This window comes from Thunnus albacares, chromosome 17 (genome assembly GCF_914725855.1).
Source record: "Thunnus albacares chromosome 17, fThuAlb1.1, whole genome shotgun sequence".
In the NCBI taxonomy this organism is placed as follows: domain Eukaryota; kingdom Metazoa; phylum Chordata; class Actinopteri; order Scombriformes; family Scombridae; genus Thunnus; species Thunnus albacares.
Window position 1 is genome coordinate 1,441,718 of NC_058122.1, and position 25,921 is coordinate 1,467,638.

Genomic DNA, 25,921 nt, shown 5'->3' on the forward strand with positions numbered 1-25,921 from the left:
CATGTCACTGCAACGGATAGATCAACTGCATTTTAGACTAACTCTGTTAAAGGGCCTAGGAACATGTCATGTGGCACTGATATATCACACTGCACCAGTCTACAATATTCGCTGGCAGCTAGTTGTCTGTATTTGGTCAGCTATGTCATGATATATGATTACAGTACAATAGTGAAACACGCTAAACAGGTGACCAGCTTTCTTTGTCTTGCAGTCCCAGGATAGGTGAGTGAGAAATAGATGAAGGGGGTCAGCCCAGCCTTTGTATAGTGGGCTCCTTCCATATTTTAAATGTTCAACATTAATTGTTAGAAGAAAATGAGGTGGAGTTTTTTTTGTCTATCATGTTTTTTGAGATCATGCCAGCTTCTTTTTTGAGTTAGTGTGGCAAGAATTTTCAAAAATACACCAGTATAGTTTTTCCCCACAACCAAAACAAGAATTTTTTCAGATGCTAATGCCAGCTCATTTTCTACTACTTTTCTACTGATTTTGGTTACAACTGTTTCTTAATACCTCAGTCATGGATTCCAGCTAGCAGATATAAATGACCTGCTTCATGGAGCTGGTTTATGTGTGTGTACCGAAGCAGAAAGTTATTTATGCAGCCGACTTGTATCACTCCATGTACCTCATGATGACTGCGTGCCAGACATCAATTCAATGAGAATCTCTAAGCTTCACATTTCTGTGTTTCCACAGCAAGGATCCCTGGCTGGAGCGTCTGTACTACAGCTGCCAGCGACTGGAGAAACGGGATGGCCGAGGCACCGTGGATAGCAGCGGTCCAGGTGTAGTGCCACGGGCGCTGTTGAAAACTGAGGTGGTGCTGTGGCAGTGGGCAGTGTGGGAGGCTGCACAGTTCACTGTACTGTCCAAACTCCGAACACCGCTGGGCCGAGCTCAGGACACTTTCCAGACCATTGAAGGTGAAGAAACAAGATCCTGTTTGTGTTCACATGACTGGAACGTCATTTGGTTTTCGAGGCTTTTTTTGCACCTCAGGCTGCCATCAGGTTTTTGTAAAGTAAATGATGGACATGGTGGGCATGCGGCATGCCATGTGCCTAGCCCATTGTTTTCTATATGGAAACACTTTGGAAGGCATTAGCTGTGGTCAATATGCAGTGGCAAACTGACAAAGAAAAGAAAAAAGTCAAATTGTTTAACCTCAATTCTTTTATTACTTTCAAAAATATTTTTTAGGCATCTTATGCCTTTTACTGGATGGACAGTAGAGTAATGACAGGAAACAAGGGGTGAGAGAGGTGCGGAATGATATGCAACAAAGGTCCTCGGCCAGATATGAACCAAGGATGTTGCAGTTCAAGGTCAACGCCTTAACCTCTAGGCCTCCAGGATGGCCCAGCCTTCCATTATTTTTCCTTTGTATCCCTGTGTTTCAGGTATGATCCGGAGCCTGGCTGCCCACAGTCTAAACCCAGAGCAGGATGTTGGAGCGTGGGCTGGCGCTGGAGGTGATGGTGATGGTCACCACTCCAATCAGCTCCGCCTCGCTCTGCTGCTTCAGTACCTGGAGAACCTGGAGAAGCTCATGTACAACGCCTATGAAGGCTGCGCCAACGCTCTCACTGCCCCACCAAAGGTGTGCAAATAAAAGCTCCACACTCTCAAACATTTGAAATTATGACAGTCCTGAAGTGCTTAGACCAGGGAAGACTATTCCCTGAGTATAGCACTATAAATGAGTAGCAGTTATTAACATGGATTCAGAATGGCAACCAGATCCCTTTAGTAATATCTATTGGCCTCGGTATGACTAATATTATTAATTCCTTTTTTTCTGTGTCCCAGGGCATCAGGACTTTCTTCTACACCAACCGTCAGACATGCCAAGACTGGCTGACGAGGATCCGCCTGGCACTGATGAGGGTCGGTCTTCTGTCTGGCCAACCTGCAGTAACCATTCGCCATGGTTTCGACCTTCTGACAGAGATTAAAAACAGCAGCACCCAGGTAGATACACTGTTTTATGATGATGATGATAATAGGTTATTTGTTAGTATCATCTGGTTAGATTAATAATGCTTTGGTGTGCTCGTCAGGGTCCAGAGCTAGAGGTTCCTCTGACATTGCTGGTGGAGGCTCTGTGTGAGCTGCGTTGTCCTGAGGCCATCCAAGGCCTAGCAGCCTGGAGCCTCTCCACCACAGGCAGGAGTCTGAGCTGGCTGTCATCTATCGCCCTGCAGGCTGAGGGACGGTAAGCAACACCGCCTTAACCAGACACCCACGAAATTCTGCAATATACTCAACTAACTCATCCAGATGTTTTTGGTTCATTTTATATGGTTCTACTGAAAAATGTGTGTGTGTGTGTGTGTGTGTGTGTGTAGGTTTGAGAAGGCAGCTCTGGAGTATCAAGATCAGCTGTCTGCAGTTACAGGGATGGACTGCAGTATCAAAAGCTCTGAATGCTGTCTGCTCAAACTCTCCAGTAACACCAGCAGCCCCAAACACACCAGCAACGGTAACCAGCAAATATCCATGTCATGTTAATTCAGCCAACCTCACTTCAGAATTCTATTTATTTCAAAGATGAATAGGTTTGTGTTGATGGAAAATGATGATATCCATCATGAATACCTATGATCTGTCACATAACATCTGCATATCAGTTGGTTCATAGGCATGTAAGTAGGGATGCACAATATTATCGGCATGTCATTGGTATCGGCCGATAAAAGCTCTAAAATGAAATATGGGCATCAGCCATTTCTGCCGATTATGAGAGGCCGATTTGTCGCCATTTCCTCCGCTGCCTGACTGTTTCCCTCCACGGACTGTTTCACCCTGACGGTCCTGGTGCTTCCTCCGCAGGCTCCACTTCACTCAAGCTGCCCGTCAGACCCGCTGCTTCTTCCCACTTTAACATGAATAACAAACCAGGGCTCAGTGCTCTGGTTGGATCCACATGCAAAACCAGGGCTAACGTTAGCTGTGAGGCTGAAAAGTTAAATTGTTTTTTAAGCAATCAAACTGCACACCACAATGCCTAATGCCAAAGCCAGGCTTTTTTTAAAAAAGTCAGTTTAGATGCTCACAATAACTTCTCATATCATATACATTTGATAATCCACCTTCAGTCATGTTAAGTCATTGCAGCAGTGTTTTTCCCTATACAAGAGTTAGTGTGGATTTGCTCTCAATGAGAGATTGACTTTTAATGGCTTAAATATATATCTAAATATATTTTCCTGTTGCATCAACATTTAAGCACCTGGCACCTTTTTTGTGTTGACATGGGAGGATAAATCTGAATTATTAGGTTTTTTTAAAATACATTTCTTTGATGTCTTGTCTCTGCTATAAACTACTGTGAAGACTATAATGCACTGCAGCATTAGAGATCATAGGACTCCTACTCAATGTTTTATTTGATTCCATCTGAAAAGGTGACAACAAGAAGACAGTGCTGCTGAAGTCCAATGAGTGCTCCTCTGAGGTGATCAACTTCCTGGCCAACAAAGCTTGTCAGTGCTATGTGGCACTCTGTGATTGGGCCTCTGTTAAGGAGTGGCAGGCCAGCGTCCACGCACTCAAACAGAACTCCACCAATCCTGTCAGCATCAACCTGAGGACAGATTTCAACTACATCCAGGCTCTGAGCTGCTTCGAAGAGGGAGATCTGACTGAGTGTGGGGCTCAGCTAGAGCTGCTGCCCGGAGAGGACTACAGCTCACTCTCCAGCAGCAAGGACAAGCTGGGTAATATAGGACAAACTCTGGAAAATCTCTAAAAGATTAGATTTTCCTGATGCTGAGAGTGTTTGCCATTACATTGAAATAACTATAAACTAACATTCCAACATCCAAAATTTTACATTGTGTGTATGTGTGTGTGTGTGTGTGTGTGTGTATGTCAGATCTTAAAAGGCTTTTGCCCTCCATGAGTCCAGATCCAACTGAGCTGCAGAGAGCCATTGAGGTGCAGCTCCTTCGCAGTGCTGTTAGCGCCATGGCGAAAGCCAATCAACAGCAGGAGCAGAGGACCACAGCTAATCCAGAGTGAGTATTTACATACAAAACACAAACACACATTTGGAAGGTTGTGTCATAGTTCTTGAGGTATACTGACAACAGAAACAACTATCAGGTCCTGAGGGATTCACTATTTTGGCTTTTTGGTCCTTCTGGTTCAACGTTTTTTAAAGGGGACCCATGATGCTTTTCCTTATTTTCAGTCATATATATCTATATCTATATCTATATCTATATATATCTATATCTATATATATATCAACTCGAGCTGGCTTCAGCTTGTGACAGATTCAGACAGAGCTTCAACTATGTCCGTATCTTGTTGTTTTGAATGGTTTTGGTTTTGGTCACTAACAAAGTTCTGCTAATTCAGTGGGGACCACGTGTCACTTCCTGTAAATTCTTTACAAAAAATGTGTCCCATTATTTAGTCATTTAAAAGCTTTTAATTTGAAGCAGTTAAGCAGGAAATGTTGGGTTTGCATCAGCAGCAACTTAACACGACTCTGATACGGCTGCCCCTTGGAGATAGAGGCTGAACTGAGGGGCAGTATAAGATTTTTGAACTTTGAATCATGCAAAGCTACTCGAGTGGAGTCCAAAAATAGAAACACAGAGCTGGAAATGAGCATAATAGGTCCCCTTTAATGAAAAATGTAGCATATATCATTGTGGTACTTGCTTTGTAAATATTGATGTGAACATACTTTTCTTTTACTTTTAGTACTGTTCCATTTTCACGCCAAAGAGTTATGCAGTCTTTTTATAAGTCATATGATGTTACAGTACGTTGGTGCGCTGCCTGAAACAAACTGGGAGGATCTGCTTGGGTCCTCTTCGCTTGTCCACCCTCACTCTCTGTGATGCCCTACCCACCCTGCCCACCCTGCAGCTCCACTGCACTTCTACCCTGGAGAACACACTCACTGGACAAGAAGTATGTACACCCACGCCTTCCATTTGACTTTTAGTAAAATGAATTGAATGCATTTACACTAAAAATGTTTGGATGGCTTGGCTGATATTTTTAACTTGTCAGCAAACAGTTGCTTATTTCTGCATCCAGCAGTTATGGAGCAACATTATCATTCATTTAGAGTTGTGTTTCTGTCCACCTGGTGAAAATATTGATTATAAATAGCTTTAAATTGTTCATTATGACACTAGACAATGTATTGTCAGTGTCTAAAGAAAACCATGTGTCTCCAAATTTGTTGATTTTTAATTTTTCAGATAAACTGAAGGATGGTGTGTCTGTTTTCCTCTGACTAAATAAACTTATCAAAAACATTTTGGATTTTCTGAAACATACTTTGTCACAATGCTATTTTAATCAGCTCACGAAAAGTGACTTTTTGAAGATGCATGGTTTTCTTTGGACCACCATGAAATGTAAATTATGAAAAAGAGCATAACCAAAAAAAAAACAGATTGTTTGCATAATATCAAGATACCACTACTGTTGAATAACTGAGCTGCTGGCAAAGTAATGTAATGTGTTTCTTCTCAAGTCCTGGTTTGCATGTACAGGGGTTGTGTTAACTTAAAAAAAAGGAACAAAGTAAACATCACTATTTTCTGAGCAAAGTAAAGAAGCTTGAGGTTTAATTCCACCCTGTGTGTGTGATGTGTATTCCTTGTAGGACTGTGTGGTTCCCCTGTACAGCGAGGCTCTGAGCTCTTGTAAGCAACAGGACGTCCAGCCTTTCCTTCAGGCCCTCAGATACACCATGTTCCAGAGACAACTCCTCCACAAACTCAGAGGTAATTATCAATGGCTAAGAATATGTGCATTTGCTGTATTGATGGCCTCAACTCAGGATCAAACTGTAGTTTTAGTTGGCTGAAAACTCATATCTAAAATGAAAGCTCAAACTTAATGTTTAATGTCCTAAAAACTTATTTGTTAATCACCCAACAGCTGTGAGAGCCAAATATCTCCATATGTTATTGTGTAGACCTGTTCTTATTAAAGTGATAAACACATTGCATTTTCCACAACTTCTTTACAATAAAAAGCCTCCTGCTGGTTCACTCATGGAAAGCTTTTTTTTTTTTTTACTTGCGTAAAGCATCTTTGAGTACCTTGAAAAGCACTCTATAAATAAAATGTATTATTATTTAAATGAATGAATGTTGGGTTTGTATCAGCAGTATCTTACACTTTGATATGGCTGAAAATGATCAGTAAACTGCAAAATAAAGCTTATATGTAAAGCAGACTGAGCCATGCCCATGGAAAAAAATCAAAACTTCCCCATCTCCATTCTCTTCCAGGTTCAGCTCCCTCCATAGATGGCCACCTAATGGAGCTTTGTCTGACTGCTGTCAAATTTTCTCGGAAAAAAGGCAACATCGCACTGGCGTCCCGCCTGCTCAGTCAATGCAGTGACGGGACACAAGAGGAGGAGCAGCAGCAGGACGAGCTGAGCCAGGCCTTCAAGCGTCTCACTGTGGAGGGCACTCTTGGAGAGAAATGGGGACCAGAGCTGCAGATAGAAAAAGCCAAAGTACTGAGAACTGCAGGTAAGTACAAGGGACCAGTCTTTCTCCTATATTCATTCTGCGCACTGCCACTGCAGGATTATGAGCACTGCTGCTAAAAGTTCACATGATCATTAATGTCAATGGGCTACCAATGATTTTGAGTCAGAATCTTCCCTCTCCTCATTCTTCAAAGGACATATATGTGAAAGGTACTGTTAGAAGAGTAGGGTAGCTCCTTTAAGGAATAGGGCAGCACATTGTGTGTGTGTAGCGAGTTTGTGGTTGAGTGGGTAGAGTGAGTGGCAGAAAAGTGACGATGAATGCGAGTGGAGCAGAGGAAAAGGTTAGCAGGAAGTTGTCAGTCTTGCAGTAAATGTAAAGTGTAGGCTACAGTGTGTCAGTTAGTAAATGCTGCAGCTTCTCAAGACCAAGAAAAATCTCATCTGTTGCTTCCCCAACTGCTGGAAAAGTGAAAGGGGTTAGCCCCAAAGTTAGCAACAATGGTTTAACCTAACCTGACCAGGCTCAGGTGGAGGTGGACTGACCTTTAAGGTGGACCAGCTATTCTCATTTTAATGTCTCAGCCGCCCCTAAACAGAGAACAGAGAAATGTCTGGCTGCTGAGTCTTGCAGTTTTGCTCAGCCAACCCTGTCGCTGTCCCAAAGCAGTCAACCTAGGGGAAACACTGGGGGGACAATCAAAATCTGTGCACTATTTTTGTGGTAATAGAATGATGATTTAGGCTGGCCTGTTATTCTGCTTGAACATACAGCTGTAAGAACAACAGTACTCACCACAATGTTATGCAAGATTGTTGTAAAGCCTTTTATGGTAAATATGTCTTATGGGACATTACTGGGAATCAACCTGTGCAATCCAGCACACAGAACACTAACAAACAGCATTTTTGAAGTTTTGAAGAGAATACTTTCACAAAATGGCAACAAAGACATGTATCCCAGTTGACATTTGTCGGCTGGTTTCCTCCAGCTGTTCAGCTGTCAGAAACTATCAATTTCTGTAGTGTGTTGATATTGAGGTCTTCAGTTTCCAATAAGCAGTGTCTATCCACAGGCCAGTCCATGACAGCCATGGAGATGCTGAGCAGGGCTGCTCTTTCCTATTGCCATGTGGGGAAGAATGAAGGCGCTGCCTGCCGCTCACTGCTGACACTCTGCAAATGGCTGTTGGCTGACTGGAAGGACATGACATCTCAACTGAAACAGGCATGCTCACCCAAGGCTTTACATTTACTTTTTACTTTGGTCTGAATTTTGACATGACATGGTATTACTAAGGTAGTGATTGGTACAAAGGCAATGTCGGACTTTGAAGCATTTGCACCTTTTTTTCTTTTTTATAAAAGTTACAAAGTACTCAGGTGTCATATTTTCCTTACACAGTGCTATTCAGATGACAAGCATGTCATCTCTTTGCTTACTGTCATGTAGTACACTAAGTGTGCACTGTGTGGTGGTATTAATGTTTTAAAGGACTGGTGATGTTTTGGTCTAGGTGGTAAAGAAGTCAGGAGCAGTTAACTCATCTAATGCTGTGGGCAGCATGTCACCTCTGAGTCGGAACATCGCTGCTCTCCTGGAGCTTCCCCTGGAGGACCAGGGCATTCCCCACATCATCGCTGAGACCTCAGGTAACAACATTCATTCAAGAAAGTATCTGTGAACAAGTCTTCATACCTCCAGACATGTGTAGATGTGTCCATATGCATCCATAAATATCTAAACTACCAGTGTAATGAGAGGCAGGTCTTTTGTTCATCAATTGGAATAGTAGTTTTTCATTCCTACTCAAGTGGTAGAATTCATCTCTAGCTACAATTCATTCTGAATAGTCATGTCAAGGTTTTATGACACACAACAAATGAACAATTGAACGCTACTATAGGAGGAGGCTGGGGTGTGGCAGCAAGCGGAGAACTATGTTTTTTGAATGCAGACTGAAGAGAGCCCAATGTTTATGTAGTTGGCCTATTGCGAGAGATAAGTCTTGAACATCATGACTGGAGGATATATCGAACATGTAACTATAAAATGACTGAATGAAAGAATAATCTTGGTGGTCTTCTATTTGCAGTAAGCGTGGGCGTTGGGGAGCCAGACTTTGTGTTGGGCCAACTCTACCAGCTCTCCACCAGCCTGGCTCCTGAGGTGGCCAAGTCCTGGGCAGCCCTGGCCAGCTGGGCTTATCGCTGGGGCAGGAAGGTGGTGGATAACGCCAGGTTAGTGGACCCAGTGGAATACATGAATAGTTACCAGTTTAGAGTTTCACATTTATGATGAATCCTACTATTGTAAAGTAGATAATGTTCTTTTGTTGGCAGAGAAGTGTTGATTTAACTTCATAATTACCTTTTAAAGCTGTAGTTGTGGTGTTGAACTGGACTGAATTATATTGTTTTGTACTTCCAGGGCATCAGCATATAGTAGGAGTATGCCTTCTAAAAATCTTTTTTCCTCTCCAGCCAAGGGGAGGGATTGCCTCTTCTTCCTCGGGAAAAGAAGGAGATTGAGGAGCTGCTGCCAGCAACAACCAATGAAGAAGACAAGGACACCATCTTCAGCATTCTGGGACAGGCCATGTGCCGACCCACTGGCATACAGGTAGAATCTGCCTCTCTTTTAGCCGACACATCCTCACTTGACAGATGCCTGTATACGATGCATCTCAGATGAGTCTTCGTCTTTCAGTGTGTTTTTGGTGCATTTTAACATTTGAGTCCACTCAGATCTCACATCAGTGTTCTTCAGTCACGTCCATAGCACAAATTTCCCCTTTCAACAGGAGGAACTTTTTCAAGAACCTTTTAGGAATGAAGGAACTGTACTTTTGGGTCAGTTGGAGGAACTTAGTTCTGGTTTTGGTGTCTTTGCCATAGTTTCCAGGAACTGAAGTTTGCAGTACTGGATGTCAACCTCACCAGTGCCAAAACTTGTGTTCAGCATTAGGGCTGCTCAGTTAATCACATTTTATTTTCAATTACAGTTTTGGCTTCCAATGATTATGAAAACAAGATAATCGAGATAAAACAATTATCGTGCTGCATTCCGTTTCAAAATGATGCTCTGGTTTTGTCTTGCTATAAATCCTTTGCATTGGTGTGTTGGAGCAGCTGGACAGCGCAGTGAGAGACAGACAGGCAGAGTGGAGCTCTTCCTCACACCACAAATGTGTCTGAATTTAACAAGCGCTTAAATGTTCAGTGGTGGAAACTGGCTTATTTAGACATCTACAGGCTACTTTTTTTAGTTTCAGTCAGACTTTGGATGCTTTTATTTTAGATATGAGGACGCTTCGCTCCATGTAATGATCTCTCCTTTCATCCAGCTGCTCAGCATCATGCTCTCTCTGTCTGCTTACTTGTAAAAAGCTCATCAGAAACCTGGTTACACGTATACATGGCAGAGAAATCGGTGTTCTGCAGGGAGCTTGATTAGCAGCCAGCATTTCTCTGTTTAGCATCGTCAGGCTAGGCTAACTGATTGTTGCTAACTTCAGAGCTAACCCCAAGCTGCAGCATTTATTAACTGACACACTGTAGTCTGTACTGTAAAAAAGACGAGAGAGAGAGAGAACACCAGCGAGAGAGAGAGAGCGCAGCAGTGGTCGAGCGAGCTAGAGAGTGAATGAAGGGAGGGAGTGCTGGTAGTGAGAATGCTGGTGAATCAGATAAAAAAACGTCATTTTCTGATTGTTTCACAGCGGTTACCTTCCAGAGCACAAACAAACACGCCCACACCTCCACTCAATCCTGCAGCTGAACGCCGCACTGCCTGATTTGGTCTGAATACTAACACTCGCTCTCTCGCTTAACCACTCACTCGCTCACGTACTGCCCTACTCCTTAAAAGGAGCCATGCTACCTGCAGTCTCCTAGGCAACGACACAGACGTTGACTCGCGTTTGGAAACAGCGCTGCTCATAGGCTCCCATACACTATTGATTTCTGAATGAATGGATATTTGGTGTTATTTTTGGCCTGGCGGGGTTCTTGTTGTACTATTACAGGTGAAACACTGCATCATTGTTGCTGCCTATCTTTGCCAGGATAGTCTTGTCTTGTTTTCATGGTTAAATAAAGGTTAAATGGTTACTGTTCTGAGGCAGACTCTCAAATGTTGCAAGTAGGAAAACTTTTCTACTTTTAGAAAACAAGTAGAAAACGGGCCTCAGTGGGTCCTTGACTTTCCCAGAAGGCTAAATATGAAGTGTAATGTTATATAAAATACATATATAAAATAAGTTTTTTTTATTGTTCTGATCCTACCTTCTGTTGTGCCAGGATGAGGACATGGCTCTACAGCAGGAAGACGATGAGGACGACATGGTGGACGTGATCTGGCGGCAGCTCACTGCCTCATGCCCCTGGCTGGGGGAGGCGGGCCAGCCCGTCACAGATGGTCTGATCCGTGTTTGGAGACGTGTGGTGGACCGCATCTTCGGCCTCTACCGGATCTCCTGCCAGGCCTATTTCACCTTCCTCAAGCTCAATGCTGGACAGGTGAGACTTGGAGGATGTTGTGCAGGGTTGACAGGGGCTGATGACTGTGAAGAAGTATGTTACTGCTGAACAACCATGCCTGGGAGTTAGGCCAGCCTTCTGTTCAGTCCTTTTATCCCAAGTGTCTGCTGTGTGTTTTAGGTCCCAATAGATGAGGATGACCCAAAACTCCTGCTGTCCTATCACAACAGCAAACAGAGCAATGACGATGTGATCGTCATGGCAACCCTGCGTCTCCTCCGTCTGCTGGTGAAGCACGCCGGTGAACTGAGGGAGGGGCTTGAGCTGGGCTTAGCCTCCACCCCGACAGCACCCTGGAGGGGTATGTCATATGTCATATGCAAAATGAGAATCCACAAAGGAATTTTTGACATGCAAACAGAGTCCCTACAGTCTGGTCCTGTGTGACCAGCAATACAGGGATATGTTTAGATTCAGAGTTTTCATTTGAACTTGCTCAGTCACGTATGCAGTGGGTCTTTTTTTGGGTGGTGATGTATTTAATAATCTAGATGAAATTGATGTTAACTTTTGCTTTGATTGAACTGAGTGCTGGTCAGACAGGTACATGCCAGCAGGGTCACTATATGAGAAATCTCTCTCTGATGTTTTTCACTCTTTTTTTCAACTTTCTGATTTCTTTTTGAACAAAACCTAACTCTTTTACATAACGATCATTTCTGCTCTCCTCAGGTATCATCCCCCAGCTCTTTTCCCGTCTCAACCATCCAGAGGCATACATCCGACAGAGCATATGCAGCCTGCTTTGTCGAGTGGCCCAGGACTCCCCACATCTCATCCTCTACCCCGCCATTGTGGGCTCACTCTCCTTGGGAGGGGAGGCTCAGAATGCAGGTATTCTTTTCTTCTGTTGACCTGGTTATCTGCAGCTCTTTTAAGAGTCTTAGCCACGTCTCATCTCATGTCTACTTCATTTCTCATTCATTAGAAGTCATTTATTCTCATTATCTTCACTGCGACTAGACACTCAGAAATGATGGTGATTAGTTTAGCTACTATTAACAGTATAACAGATGTCAAAACTCAATTAGATTTTATTGTAATGAAGTAAAAAAATATCAGCTTATTGGCCTTAATGAATAGAAATGATTGCTAACACTAGTAAAAATCTAAGTATTGTGGATCTGTTAATTGATGATGAAATGTGTTGACAGGGAACAAACTCCCGTCAGCTCTGCCCACCTTCTTGGGCAGCATGCAGGGAGATGGTCTGGGTGGTGAAGATGAGGACGAGCAGCCGGACAGCAGCGGACAAGGAGGAGCTCCAGAGGAGCTGGCAACCTGCTCCAGTCAAGACCAAGCCATGATGCAGGACTGTTACAGCAAGATTGTGGAGAAGCTGTCTTTAGCTAATCCTACCATGGTGCTTCAGGTAGGAGGCTGCACACAGACTTCTATGCTATTTCACATGGTCCATTTGTACAAGTCTCCTCCTACAGGCTTTGGCAAACAGCCTGTCAGAAGCCGTATCTGTCAAAAATGTCACATAATACCAGATAATGCAAAAAACCAGCACTACATTTATTTGTTAATGTTTATTAGGATATTAGCTGCAGCTGAAAAAGACCCATATTACAGGACGGTTCCCAAATATAACTAAGAATCAAGCTTAAACTTCCCCAAAGAAATGAAAGATCAAGGTCTTGCAGTGGAAATGCTACCCAAAAATGTGTCTTAACTAGCCGGCCACATAAATGTGTAAGTTGTCTGGAAATGCTAAAACTTACAGAGTGAGGAAGATGTCAATCGAGCACTATGTGCACACACCCACACAGTCCTGGGAAGAGGTCTAATCAGGATGAATATGTACACCTCTGTGTAAGTCAGATAGATGCTGTATTCTTAAGAAGCTCTGCTAATCAATCCTGTGTGCTGACCACAGGTCCAGCAGCTGGTGGGTGAGCTGCGCAGGGTGACGTTACTGTGGGACGAACTGTGGCTGGGCGTGTTACAGCAGCAACACATGCACGTGCTGCGTAGGATACAACAGCTGGAGGACGAGGTCAAGAGGGTGCAGAACAACAATACACTGCGCAGGTGAGAACGGCCTACTGAGCTCCTTCCAGCCTACTCTTTCCCAACAGCTGCGTTTAACCTAGAAGTCTTCTGTTCTGATAAATACATTAACAGGACCTGGATAAAAGCTAACAAGCGAAATCATCAATAGTTTCTGTTCTTTTCAGCCTCTCAGTGCATTTTGATTTCATCTTCATTTTGACTCTGTTTGCATCTTTTAAACCACAGGTGTTGAACAGCAAATCAACCCTGTAAGTAGTTCTCAATCATTACGCTCTTTGTTGTGCTGCAGGGAAGAAAAGATTGCCATAATGCGTGAGAAGCACTCTGCTCTGATGCGTCCCGTTGTTTTCGCCTTGGATCACGTCTGCAGCATCACAGCCGCTCCAGCAGAGACACCACACGAGACCTGGTTCCAGCAGACCTACGGTGATGCCATCAACTCTGCCCTGGAGCGACTGAGAAATCCCCACAACCCTGCCAACCCTGCCAGCAGCTGGCTTCCCTTCAAACAGGTGTGTTTGTATGCACCAAGGATTCATGGTGTTTTTCAGAACACCGAGTCAAACGGTGTTCGATCACAGACAGTAACCATCATATCATCACAGCAGTTACTCAGAGACTCATTTGCATGGATGCAGGCTTATTAATAGTTGTGTACGTGTATAATTTCTATACCTCATTAAAACAATGGTTATAAATTGTACATAATGAAAAGTTTGACCCAAATTGTGTGTGTGTGTGTGTTGGTCAGATCATGATAAGCCTGCAGCAGCGTGCTCAGAAGCGAGCCAGCTATCTGCTTCATTTGGATGAGATCAGTCCTCGTCTGGCATCGATGTCTACAACAGAGATGGCCCTGCCAGGCGAGGTGTCGGCATCAGACACCGTCACCATACAGAACGTAGGCAACTCGATCACCATCCTGCCCACCAAGACCAAGCCAAAGAAGCTCTTCTTCCTAGGCTCAGATGGACACAACTACCCTTACCTTTTTAAAGGTACACATTAACACCCTGTATCTACTTCAGCAATGTGCATAGGCTCTGAAGCTAGGCATAGCTAACATGCACCTCCTCAAAAAGCCATGGAGATGCAACATGAGGACAACAAAAAAAAAACAGTTTGGGCTGGCCTGCCTGTGTTTTCTGCTACTGGTAGAGATTGTTCAGAGTTAAGACAACATGAAACAGGTTGAAAAAAATGCTCAATTATGTTCTCCTTTTCAGTTACACACATCTAGCAAAGGCATTTTCACTCCAAATCATCTTCCTGCCCTGATTAAAGTTATTTAAAGAAAATAGTCTCATATTCAGTAATGGAAGAGGGGTGGGCCTTCTCACTGTTGCTCATATCACAAATGAGAGGATGTAAACAGTTACTGTGGGGACTATAATTGAAGCTGGAGGGGGAGGATTTTTGTCATAAATACAGTCCCCGAACCACCATCCCCCTGAAAAAAACACTGCACTCTGTTGTAAGACTGTGTCTAGCAGAGACACTGTGTGAATGAATGAGAGAGAATAATGGCTGAAACTACAGTATGAAAATAAGTTTGTAATAGTTTGTTTTCCTTTTTAAAGAAAAAAAAAGCATGTTTTCTAAATCTCCTCTATTGATATCTACAGAGCCTGGGAGGTGTCACAGAGAAAAGAAAACTAAATCATGCACGATGCATGTGTGATTTCATAATTCAGTATGGTTTTAGTTTTTCTTGTCTCCGTAGGTATCTGTCCATGCATACTATTTTGGTTTTATTTGTTCAGGTTTTGAAATATTTTGAGATATTAAAATTCTGCCTCCACCCTCATTCAATGGAGGTGAATTGAATTTAGTTTGTGGTTTTTTAGACATTGAAAATTCAACATCATCGCTTCTTTCCAAAAAGTGTTCCTGTTACTCTGGGTAATCCACAGACCTGACTGTCAACAGTTTTCACAGGAAGCATAGAGTGGTTTCAATAAAAAGTACTACTGACACTAAATCACATGAGTGTGAGTAGTACTGAAGTAGTGATTAACATCTTGTCTCTCTCAGGTCTGGAGGATTTGCACTTGGATGAGCGCATCATGCAGTTCTTGTCAATTGTCAACACCATGTTCACTAAGATCAACCAGCAGGAGCAGCCACACTTCCACGCCCGCCACTACTCCGTCACCCCCCTGGGAACCCGGTCAGGGCTCATCCAGTGGGTGGACGGAGCCACGCCCCTCTTTGGCCTCTATAAGCGCTGGCAGCAGCGGGAGGCTGTGCTGCAGGCTCAGAAGGTAACATTTTCTTCTGTTCTATGCTACACTGTAAATGAGTTAGCAGACATACACTGGATCATGTGATCAGCAAGAATTTGTCCATCAAAACAGCACCAGGCCATTTTCTGACCAATCAATCAATCAATAGGCCGTATGCATGCTCAACTTACTTTTTTCTGTGAGGTTTGATCATACAAGTGTTCCAAGTGGGATTCTACAAACTATCTTAACTGCCCAAACTTGTTGTAAGTCACGACTGTCAGTCTGATGAATGTCACCTGTTCATGAGGAGGTGCTCGTTAGTGAGATGTGATCAGTAGCATAATCAATGCCCCTAAAATGTCCATATAAGGCTCCATGTTCCTCTCCGTTTGTGGGAGAGTTTCATTCACAAAAAGTTCCCAAAGAGTAATTGTTTTTCCTCTGAGCTAAATTGACACATTTCTGTCCTAACCAGGCCCAAGACTCATTCCAGCAGCAGCCAGTGCCTCCAGTACCCCGCCCCAGCGAACTCTACTACAGCCGCATCGGGCCTGCTCTGAAGGCAGTGGGGCTCAGCCTAGACATGACGAGACGAGACTGGCCTCTCGGAGTCATGAAGGAGGTGCTGAAAGAGTTAATGGAGGCTACCCCCTCCAACCTGCTGGCCAAGGAGCTGTGGTGTTCCTGCACCACACCCAGCGAGTGGTGGAGGGTGACTCAGGTAACCATGGTTATTACCATTTTTAAAATGACATTTGTCACGAAAACTTTTTTTTTTTTAACTGTTTTTCAAACCATGTAACTGGTGTTCTCTCTAACCTTTATCCTGTTGTTGTTGTTGTAGTTTTCTAACAGTGGCACCAGATTTTTTTTTGCACCATTGGCCATTATCAACGTTCTGTTTGGTTCATATTCCTTTCTGTTACTCTGCAGTCCTACGCCAGATCCACTGCTGTCATGTCGATGGTGGGATACATCATCGGCCTTGGCGACCGTCATCTTGACAATGTTCTGATTGACATGACCACTGGAGAGGTGGTGCACATTGACTACAATGTATGCTTTGAAAAAGGTAAAGCTGTGGAGCCAAATCACTTAATTTCTTAATTTGCCACAGTCAGTGTGGGTGACAGTTTCAAGCTGTTTGCACGACAGTGTGGAATCAGTTTAACCAGAACGTTTCATTTCTTTCTGTAGGAAAGAGCCTGCGAGTGCCAGAGAAGGTACCGTTCAGGATGACCCACAACATCGAGACTGCTCTGGGAGTCACTGGGGTGGAGGGCATCTTCAGGCTGTCCTGTGAACAGGTTACTGTCATGTCACACACTGCTGGGTCCATCTCACTCTATTGGACCCCAGTTCATTCACGCTGAACATTCCCATATATGTTTCAAGGGTAACTCCGTTGATGTTGCGCATCAAAGTGTGTTTCCAGGTGTTGGGGAGTACTATTGCAGGGCTCTACAGTGCAAGAGAAAATTAGTGTGCGTGTGAGTGATTCACTCGTGTGCCATAGAAAATGAATGGAGGCGAACTTAACATGATGCCACCTTCAATGGGTCTTCACCCTGTCCCTCAGTGACAAGCGAATAGGGGTGATGTGATGGGACACAGTAAACGGAAGATGCGTATTCGATTGCAATGGCTCAAATTGGCGCAACAATGTCGAAAAGTTGAAAATGTTTCAGCTTTAGTGAAACTGCTTTGTAAACGGACAGAGTTGAGAGGGAACAAGAGAAAGACTGGAGAGAAATAACAGAACTGCAGTTTCTGATGAGTTCTGAGTTCAGTCAGAGGCTGAGCTGAACACAAATACTCACACCAGAGGGTTTGTGCTAGCTTAAAGCTAACGTCTTTATATATATAACCAAACATCCTGATGGCAGATCATCTCAGCTACCTGTCACTGTGTTTGTGTGCTCTCCGCAATGCAAGCCAAAGATTATTTGTTAGGAAAGACACTTCACTCTGATAACACTGAGTGAAGCAGCGCTCCACTGTCTTCTCTAGTAAAACAATCACCTGATCACGCCACAATTTCAGGACAACACTCTCTAGTTTAACTGTCATTCCTTTCAGATTAATAATTTAAAGTTATCCGCTTCATAGTTTGAATCAGGACTTCCAGTATTTGGAGAAATTTGCTTGAGAAAAATTAAGAGAACGTTATCACAGTTTGAAGCCAATAATGCTAAAATTCTTCACTTATGGATCGGTCTATTATTATTATTATTATTAGGGGGTCTGATGACTGGATTGTAAAACCATTTGTACACCTAAACTTTAAGCCACTAGTGTGCAGAACCCAGTCTTTATCTCCAATAAAAATGTTTACTGTGTCTTGTGGATAGTTGCTACGCTGATGAACAAATGCTGACGTCAAATGTGTCATTTCAGGTGGTTCAGATGATGCGTCGCGGCAGAGAAACCCTACTGACCCTGCTGGAGGCCTTCGTCTATGATCCCCTGGTAGACTGGACTGCCGGGGGGGAGGTGGGCTTTGCCGGTGCCGTGTATGGAGGAGGAGGCCAACAGGCTGACAGCAAGCAGAGCAAGAGGGAGATGGAGAGAGACATCACACGCTCTCTCTTCTCCTCCAGGGTGGCTGAGATTAAGGTGAGGTCATGACAGAAGTAGACTGCTACATGTGGGCACATGTCAGTCTGTGAAAGGAAGGATGTGTGATGATATCGTTCAAAGGAAGAGCTGACGAAGTTCTTATTTTGTAGACGTTTATTAGACGATGGCCATCGGGTCCATTCCATGTACAAAGATGGTCTGGGCAACGTACCACTGTCGGTGCATAGCTTATATGGGGTTACACATCTGTATCTTATCACATGAATAACATAGGTTTTCCATGGGCACTAGGTCAGTTTGGAGCCATCCATCAAGTAATTGACAGCTAGCTCACAACATATTATGTGTCACAACAACCCACATCTGGAACAGTTCCAAACTTGACCATGGATCCATTGTTTGTATTTCTAAGGTCCCCCCTAAGGGCCATACCATATTACCTAAGGTGACATGCAGACTCTGAAATGTTTATGTCACATGTCCAACACCCAAAATCAGTGAAGTACATAGGGTCAGATAAAAATCATACTAACAGTCTGTTAGTAAAAAAAGACTATCAGCCAGTGTTGTTCAGCTCTGCTGTGATGGACGTTCCATGCTGAGGTTTTCAACATCTAATCTTGTTGTGAACATGTTTCAGAGACTTAGTTTCCTTTAATGGTCTAAATGATAATCAGAGGTTTCAGTTTGATTAAAATCAGGAGACTACAATGGATGCCCCCTTTTTATTTAAACAGCATTAGTGGAGGAAAGAAGACAGCGGGGAGGTAGACTGCTGGGTCCAGGTTAGGGAAGCTTATGCTGGCAAATGAAACTTTCAACTACTTTAACATCAGGAAACCCAAGATGCATGAAGTGCTGCACACAGATGATCCAGAAGCTAGGCATTTGAGGATTCTGAATGTGATGTGGACTGTGTGTACAGGTGAACTGGTTTAAGAATCGTGAAGAAATGCTGGCAGTGCTGCCACAAGTGGAAGAGGCCATGGAGGAGTACCTGGTCCTGCAGGATCTGCTTTGCCAAGGGGAGAAGCTACAAGCCAAGCTGCAGGAGGAGATGGCCTTCCTGGAGGGGGCAGAGAACCACCCGGACCACCTCATCCTCACCCTGGAACAAAGGTCAGAGACAGCACAATGCCCATGAGTCACCATGAAATAGAAACTATGAATATATTATTATATTAATGTCACTGCGCTACACAAGTGTATTTTAATGTCACTTGAGATGGTTACTAATCCAGCAGAAGTGGACAAATATTCTGAAAGCTTATTCTTCCCTTTTTCACAGGTACTCTGAACATACCCAGCTGCAGTCGCGGCAGCGGACTGTGCAGGAGGCTATTCAGAGCAAGCTGGCCGACCTGGACCAGTGGATCTCCCAGTACCAGGCGGCATTCTCCAACTTGGAGGCCACCCAGCTGGCCAGTCTACTGCAGGACATCAGCAGCCCCATAGATCTTGGTTAGTCCCACTGGAAATTACACAGGCAGGATGAATGAATGAAATGGTTAAAAATCAGCAATTTCAGAAAATACATTTTGTAGCGTTTTCAGGGTTTTATGAAAAATACTGTCCCCAATTCATAAGCAAAGTTTCTAGATATGATGTATTTAATATGCTTTTTACCATGGAGTCTTTATTCTGGTTATTTAGGTTAGATTAAAGATACATTTTAATTGAAAACAACACTGTACTGCCATACTGTTTGTCAAAAAGTAGTCCTGTTTTCTGCCAGAAAAACAATCAAGCATGTTCCCTCCAAGATCAAGCTGCCAGCATGTAGTGTAGAGTGTGATGGAAAGGCAGCTAATTTTTCAGTTTTTCTGAGTTAATGCCTATAAATTATTGTGGTAGTGATGTATTGTTAAAATGCCACATGGAGCATTTATTTTAGTTTCCTTGGACTGTGTTATATGTTGTTCTTTTGTTTTCCACCCCTTCCAGGTCCTCCCAGTTATGTGCCAGCTACAGCCTTCCTACAGAACGCGGGCCAGGCCCACCTGATCAGCCAGTGCGAGAGCCTAGAGGCGGAGGTGAGCTCCCTACTGCAGCAGCGCCGTGGGGCCCTTCGTGGTTGCCTGGAGCAGTTGCACAGCTATGCCACAGTGGCTTTGCTGTACCCACGGGCCACCCTGCTGCGCCATCGGGCACACCAGTGGAAGGCCTGGTTGGAGGAACTGCTGAGAGACATGACAGTGGAGCACTGCCAGCACATCTACAGACAGTAAGGAACGCTTTACTTTCTTTGTATTGTACATATAATCACTCATTAAACCATTGCCATGAAGAATTTCTGATTGGCCAGACGGTTTGCTTTATTTTTAGATGATTGAGAGTGTTCTCCATAGCCTGTCATGGGTGAAAGGCTATTGTCTGTAGCTGTTACTAAGATCACAGATATTTATGTTATATAAGGTTACAGATATTCCCCCTCGGCGTTGTTAAAAGGTCGCTTCATCCTAATTATGCAGGATAATCCACGGACCAGTTATCATATCATAACATTTCTATCAAGGTTGCCATGTTTGTTACGTTGTTACACTATCCTGTAACTTTTTATGGCCACAGTTGAGCTTTGTTTCCCCCCTCCCTCCACAGATATGAGGTGCTGTTTGCCCCCCAGCCTCCTGCAGCCTCCTGCCAGTTCCTGTCCAGTGTGGAGTTGACTTTGCAGCACCAAGTGGCTGACACCAATGAGCGTGTGATGCACCAAGCAGAGCGACTGAAGGCTGAGGGCACAACTGCAGCAGCCTGTGAGGAGCAGTTGCAGGAAATCGAACACTGCATTGCAGTGTTCTTGCGGGAGAACGGAGAGCCAGGCTCCCTCAGCCTAGCTGGAATCATCACCTCTGCCCTCTGCTCACTCTGCAGGTACAACGCAGATCTTTGTCCATTCAGACTGATAGAAATAGAGATAGTAATAAGATATCTATACGTATCTACATGTGAACATAACAAAGTCACTGGTTGTGTTTTTTTGTGTCCAGGCGGAACCTGGTGATGGAGGGGGCGGCGGCCAGTGCTGGAGAGCAGCTGGTAGACCTGACGTCTCGGGATGGGGCGTGGTTCCTGGAGGAGCTTTGCAGTATGATTGGAAACGTCAGTTCCCTGACAACGCTGCTACAACGCTGCCCACTCCTGCCCCATGATCTGGAGCTGCCAGCACCCTCAGCTACCACCCAGGCTGTGTACCTGGCCAACGCTGTGTACACCTGCTTGCAGGTAGGTGCGCCCCCAAGACACAGTAATGGCGGGACCCCACTGGACGTGTATGCGCCACATTCCAGCTCCAATGTGGCCACCGCAGCTGATCACGGCCACTCTAGTCGGTGCGTTTCAGAAGCATCCCAGAAGCGGCTCTCCGCTTGGTGCCTCACCTATTTTTGACGGAGGCCACGTCAACCAGCACAGAGCATATCGTGCTGGGCAGGAAGTCAGACACAGAAACAACATTGAGCATCTGGTCAATTTTCACAATAAAACACCCCATGCAGACTCCCGATCGTATATCAACAATAAACGCAATTAAAACAGACGAATAAAGAAAAACCATTTAACTAAGTAGCCTACTTAACCATAGCAGAAGCACAGAAACCAAGGAAAATAACCAAATTAATGAAAGCTGAGCAAGTTAACAAAATTGGACAGTTTAGTTGCCCTGCTACTGCAGTAATTATGGTAGCCTTAAGGCACTTTATCAGCTTTGACAAGGCTGCAGTAATTACCGTAGTAGGAGTGCAACTGAATTTAAAAGGCGGATGACTTCCCCGCAGTCAAGATGCTCTGCTTCTGACACGCTCCTGGTGGGATAGGGCGCCATGCAGAGGACGGAGCGAAACCGCTTTGTAGCCGGAACGTGCCGCGCACCTGCCCGGTGGGATCCCGGCGTAAAATAAACCAGTTACAAGTCAAAGCAGTCAATTCTCTGAATGAAAGTGAGAATCTTTGTATGATTTCAGAGAATGGTTTTATTTTTATGTGTGTGTAGATGTTGTGGTCACAGCAGCAGTGGAAAAAAAGATAAAAGAATTTCTGACACTAATGTATCTCTTTGTTCACTGTAGGAACTGAACACCAACTTCCGTCAGATCATCTTTCCCGAGGCCTTGCGCTGTATGGTAAAAGGAGAGCCCACCCTAGAGTCTATGTTGGCAGAGCTGGAGCAGCTGGTGGAGCAGAGCTCTGATGGTCTTGGCTTGCAGGGTTTAGCTGACAGTCTGCAGGCCACCACAAGTCTGGACCATGATGGACACAATCACTGCATGGACATCACCAGGTAAGTGTCGAATTCTACTCATGAATTTGATCACACACAGCATTGGCTTTAATTGATTGCAAACTAAAAAATACTGAAAACCCAAAGCATATCTGATGTATGAAAGACTTGTGTTTGTGTGGTCAGGATGCTGCGTGCTCAGTACTCTGAGCTGATCCAGCCTCGCAGTATGGATAGACCAGGCCAGGACACACCAAAGATGTCTGCGGGTCAAATGCTGCTGGTGGCCTTCGATGGCATGTTCACCCAACTAGAGACTGCCTTTGGGCAGCTCACTGAAAAGGTACTACTCGATCTTCCTTCAGATGCAATAAACGTAATAATGGGCTGTAAATGACTTCTGACTTATGTAAGCCCTCATTCCAAGTAAAAAACCACAAGCTTGAAGTCTGCATGAGGCCAGTCAGCCTGCATGTCGCCATAGACCCTCACACCACACACATGCATCACATTACCATTTTAAAGCCAGTGTTTGTCACACTGTCACACCTCTAGAACTAGTGGAGACAGTAGGCTTGCCTGGTGGTAAACACTGACTGGTTTCACACTGATCCATTTTTCCTTGAGCCACCAGTCATCCTTGCTGAATAAAGGTTCCTCTACTCCTCATTGTCCTCAGCTGAGTTCACTGGAGGTGCCGTCAGCCTGGAGGAAGGTGGATGTTCTCAGGGAGGCTCGGGCTGCACAGCTCCACTTCTTTGACAGCCTAACTCAGCGGCAGCTGATGGAAGAGGTCTTCTTCCTGAAGAGACTGCAAACCATCAGGGATTTCTTCAGACTGTGTGCCTCCTTTGCTCAGACTCTGTCTGGTAAGAGCTCTTCACAACCCGGTCAGTTATATCTGAGCTTGGTTGTTTTAAGAAACTACATTTCCGTCATATTAATGGTCCATTATCATCAGTGTTGCAAGCTCTCTGATTATTTCCAGCCAGCTGTCTGACGAGTGTGACAAACCTTGTGTGTCCAGGTACTTGTCCCCCAGCTGAGGACCTGCTACCTTCCAATGGACCAGTTGGTCTGGGGAAGCCACTGTACCGGCGGCCCAGTGCAACAGGGTCAGGTGTGGCAGTGGTCAGTGAGGAACAGATGACCCGCCCCATTAAGGCCTTCACAGCTGAGTTTGTTCGGCAGATGCTCATGGGTCTGCCCAGCCAAGCCCTCGGTCTGGCCCTCTGCAGCACCCTGTCTGCCCTCGGCCTGGACATTGTTGCTCAGGTGGAGGCCAAAGACTTTGGTGCAGAGAGCAAGGTACAACAATTTTATGTGTTTGTAAGAAATGCCAGTGTTTTAATTCCACATCTTGTAATTCTGAATTCCACAGAGGATATGGACATATTTTGTTTAATCCCACATATTTTTATTTTGTACTGTAAATCAGTTTGTAACATGAAGAATGGTGCTGTGTAGTTCATCATTTTTCAAATGTTATTTAATTAATGTGACATCACAGACAGCTGTGAAGTCAGACAAACAGCTTTGTTTTTTTTGTTTTTGTTTAATTTAGTTGTGAATTCAGTCCTCATTGGCTTTACTCAGCTGTATTATTCTTGAAACCTGATGATTCCTGCTCAGTTGGATTGAGAATGGTGCCATAATATTACCTAAAGTTCCTCTGTGTGCTCATTCAATTTCCCAACTGACATAGATTAGAACATGTGGATCAGTGAAACAAAGGAAACAATCTACTGCAGTCTCACTCCAGACCTAATGTACCTGAGTCATACTGAAAATATGATAAACTAACCAATATTCTTTTTATTATTAGACCATTTACTCTTTCAGTGTACAAAACAATCACACCTCTCACTCAATATCTGACTGCTACCTTATCTTGACTCTAAACCGTTGCCTTGTCGTGGCTCTGAAGGTGTCTCTGGATGAGCTTTGTAAGAAGACAGTGGAGCAGAGCCTGGCATCAGGCCGGGTCTCCCAGCTGCTGCTGAACAGAGCCACGGTGCTGGCCTCCTCCTACGACACGGCCTGGAAGAAAGTGGACCTGCTGAGGAGGTTGGATGGCAGCCTGGAGGCGGTTAAGGCCAGCCTGCAGAGGAGTCAGCTGCACATCGCCATGTTCCAGGTACACACAGCAGCCTGAGAAGCTGTGTTCATATCCTACTCAAAAAAATGAGATGATATTCAAAGCAATTGAATTGAAAAATTCGATTGCTCGAAAAACTGTGCTGTCATGCACACCAGCATTGGTGGAATTTCTATTCTCACACCATACAAAATTAGTGTTTCAAATAATACTGTCGATAAGCAGCAACCACAAAAAAATCCAACTTTTTATCAGGATTCATGCAGTCATAAAAACCTGGAAAAGTAATGGAATTTTAAAATGTTGTTGTCCAGGCCTGGAAAAGTTTTAGAAAAATGTGAAATCACGAGAGGTTTTGGAGAAGTCACAGAAAAAAACACTGTGAATAAAAGTTTTAAACATGACCTGCATATTATTTAAATCATGCTTAAGAGCAGACATACGATCACTCAGGTATGATGATCACAGATGTAGTAAGGCCACATCAGTAAGCTCATGGGCTGACATCCGTTCTCCATTACAAGCTCGCCTTGACAATCAATACCATAACTTTGCGAAGACCATGCAAAATGTGGCTTGTGTGGAAAAATATGAATCATTTGGAACATGAGAGAGGAAATGCAGTTAGTGGATTCATCATAGATGTATCATGTTTACACTGCTGGTCTGATGAAAGAAAGAAGTAGTGAGTCTTCAACTTCAGCAGACAGATAACCATATATTTTATGAATTATTCAGTCGGGATGTGGACTGAAGTCTGCCTATTGAGTATATGACTTAAAAGCTAAGGATTTTATTCATTAGTTTATTTTGTGTGTCAGCAGCTCATATTGATGCTAAATATTACATGACAAGTGTGGTTAGTATAGAGGTCAGGCCTGTAATAGAGGGTAGGGACTAGAGAATGAATGTTCCTCCAGGTATAACACCATGTGTTTTTGTGTGTGTCCATCCTCCAGTGGCAGCATGAGGATGTTCTGGGCCCCAATAATCAGCCTTTAAGTGTCAGCATTCCTCCTCGGTCTGTCATCCTCAGCAACATGAAGAAGAAGCTCTACAAGCTGAGTCAGGATGAGGGAGCTATTGTCACCATTCAGGTCAGTGTCACACCCCCCCCCCCCCCCAATACCATCTTATGATTAATCCATGATGAGATGTGTCGCTGCCTGTCAGCAGTGTCCATCAATGCCTTCATTTGAAACAATTTAGCAAAGAGCCAATACTGAGAGCTTCAATACTTCAATTTTTTAAGACAATTTAAAGATGGAGAATGTTGGAACCCAGGTTATAACATGCTGTTTGACACTTTCACCTCACTGTCACCAAAATGTTGATGGAGAAAACCGAATCCTTTAATTTTGTATTCATTTAGTTTGCATAAAAGTGGTTGTGATTTGACTTAAAAACTACAAATGAAATCTTCAAACAAATGTCCACATTCTGTGTTGTTTGACTGCTGATGTCCTCAGGAGAAGCTGGCATCACTGGAGGCGAGCATCGAGCAGCGTCTGAAGTGGGCCGGTGGAGCCAACCCAGCGCTGGCCCCCGTCCTGCAGGACTTTGAGATGACCATCAGGGAGAGACGGGCCATGGTGGCCAGAGAGAACCAGCGCACCAGCCAGGTAACGCCACGCTCCATGATCAACCACTCATTTGTTAAAGCGTGAGAAAGACTGGACTCTTTTCTTACCAGCCTGAGCACTTGATAGATGACTGATGTTAAAGAAAATGTCAAATGTCCTTGCTGTCTGTTT

General features: G+C 44.1%; 1 protein-coding gene across 1 annotated transcript in view; it reads left to right on the forward strand.

Moving 5' to 3' along the window:
* The window catches only part of smg1 (SMG1 nonsense mediated mRNA decay associated PI3K related kinase), a 56,860-nt gene that overhangs the window by 24,881 nt on the left and 6,058 nt on the right, over window positions 1-25,921 (forward strand). Inside the window, exons 20-57 of the mRNA XM_044332608.1 lie at window positions 703-929; window positions 1,407-1,606; window positions 1,816-1,977; window positions 2,067-2,221; window positions 2,355-2,488; window positions 3,414-3,725; window positions 3,884-4,025; window positions 4,785-4,935; window positions 5,642-5,762; window positions 6,276-6,524; window positions 7,561-7,712; window positions 8,002-8,137; window positions 8,581-8,725; window positions 8,969-9,107; window positions 10,787-11,005; window positions 11,147-11,327; window positions 11,699-11,860; window positions 12,181-12,398; window positions 12,909-13,063; window positions 13,335-13,557; window positions 13,797-14,043; window positions 15,080-15,309; window positions 15,749-15,994; window positions 16,207-16,345; window positions 16,471-16,580; window positions 17,671-17,889; window positions 18,779-18,972; window positions 19,142-19,314; window positions 19,798-20,077; window positions 20,452-20,724; window positions 20,841-21,075; window positions 21,918-22,129; window positions 22,256-22,412; window positions 22,749-22,938; window positions 23,097-23,377; window positions 23,997-24,206; window positions 25,127-25,264; window positions 25,637-25,789. Coding sequence (XP_044188543.1) covers window positions 703-929; window positions 1,407-1,606; window positions 1,816-1,977; window positions 2,067-2,221; window positions 2,355-2,488; window positions 3,414-3,725; window positions 3,884-4,025; window positions 4,785-4,935; window positions 5,642-5,762; window positions 6,276-6,524; window positions 7,561-7,712; window positions 8,002-8,137; window positions 8,581-8,725; window positions 8,969-9,107; window positions 10,787-11,005; window positions 11,147-11,327; window positions 11,699-11,860; window positions 12,181-12,398; window positions 12,909-13,063; window positions 13,335-13,557; window positions 13,797-14,043; window positions 15,080-15,309; window positions 15,749-15,994; window positions 16,207-16,345; window positions 16,471-16,580; window positions 17,671-17,889; window positions 18,779-18,972; window positions 19,142-19,314; window positions 19,798-20,077; window positions 20,452-20,724; window positions 20,841-21,075; window positions 21,918-22,129; window positions 22,256-22,412; window positions 22,749-22,938; window positions 23,097-23,377; window positions 23,997-24,206; window positions 25,127-25,264; window positions 25,637-25,789 — 7,270 coding nt within the window. The remainder of the gene's footprint in view (window positions 1-702; window positions 930-1,406; window positions 1,607-1,815; window positions 1,978-2,066; window positions 2,222-2,354; window positions 2,489-3,413; window positions 3,726-3,883; window positions 4,026-4,784; window positions 4,936-5,641; window positions 5,763-6,275; window positions 6,525-7,560; window positions 7,713-8,001; window positions 8,138-8,580; window positions 8,726-8,968; window positions 9,108-10,786; window positions 11,006-11,146; window positions 11,328-11,698; window positions 11,861-12,180; window positions 12,399-12,908; window positions 13,064-13,334; window positions 13,558-13,796; window positions 14,044-15,079; window positions 15,310-15,748; window positions 15,995-16,206; window positions 16,346-16,470; window positions 16,581-17,670; window positions 17,890-18,778; window positions 18,973-19,141; window positions 19,315-19,797; window positions 20,078-20,451; window positions 20,725-20,840; window positions 21,076-21,917; window positions 22,130-22,255; window positions 22,413-22,748; window positions 22,939-23,096; window positions 23,378-23,996; window positions 24,207-25,126; window positions 25,265-25,636; window positions 25,790-25,921) is intronic.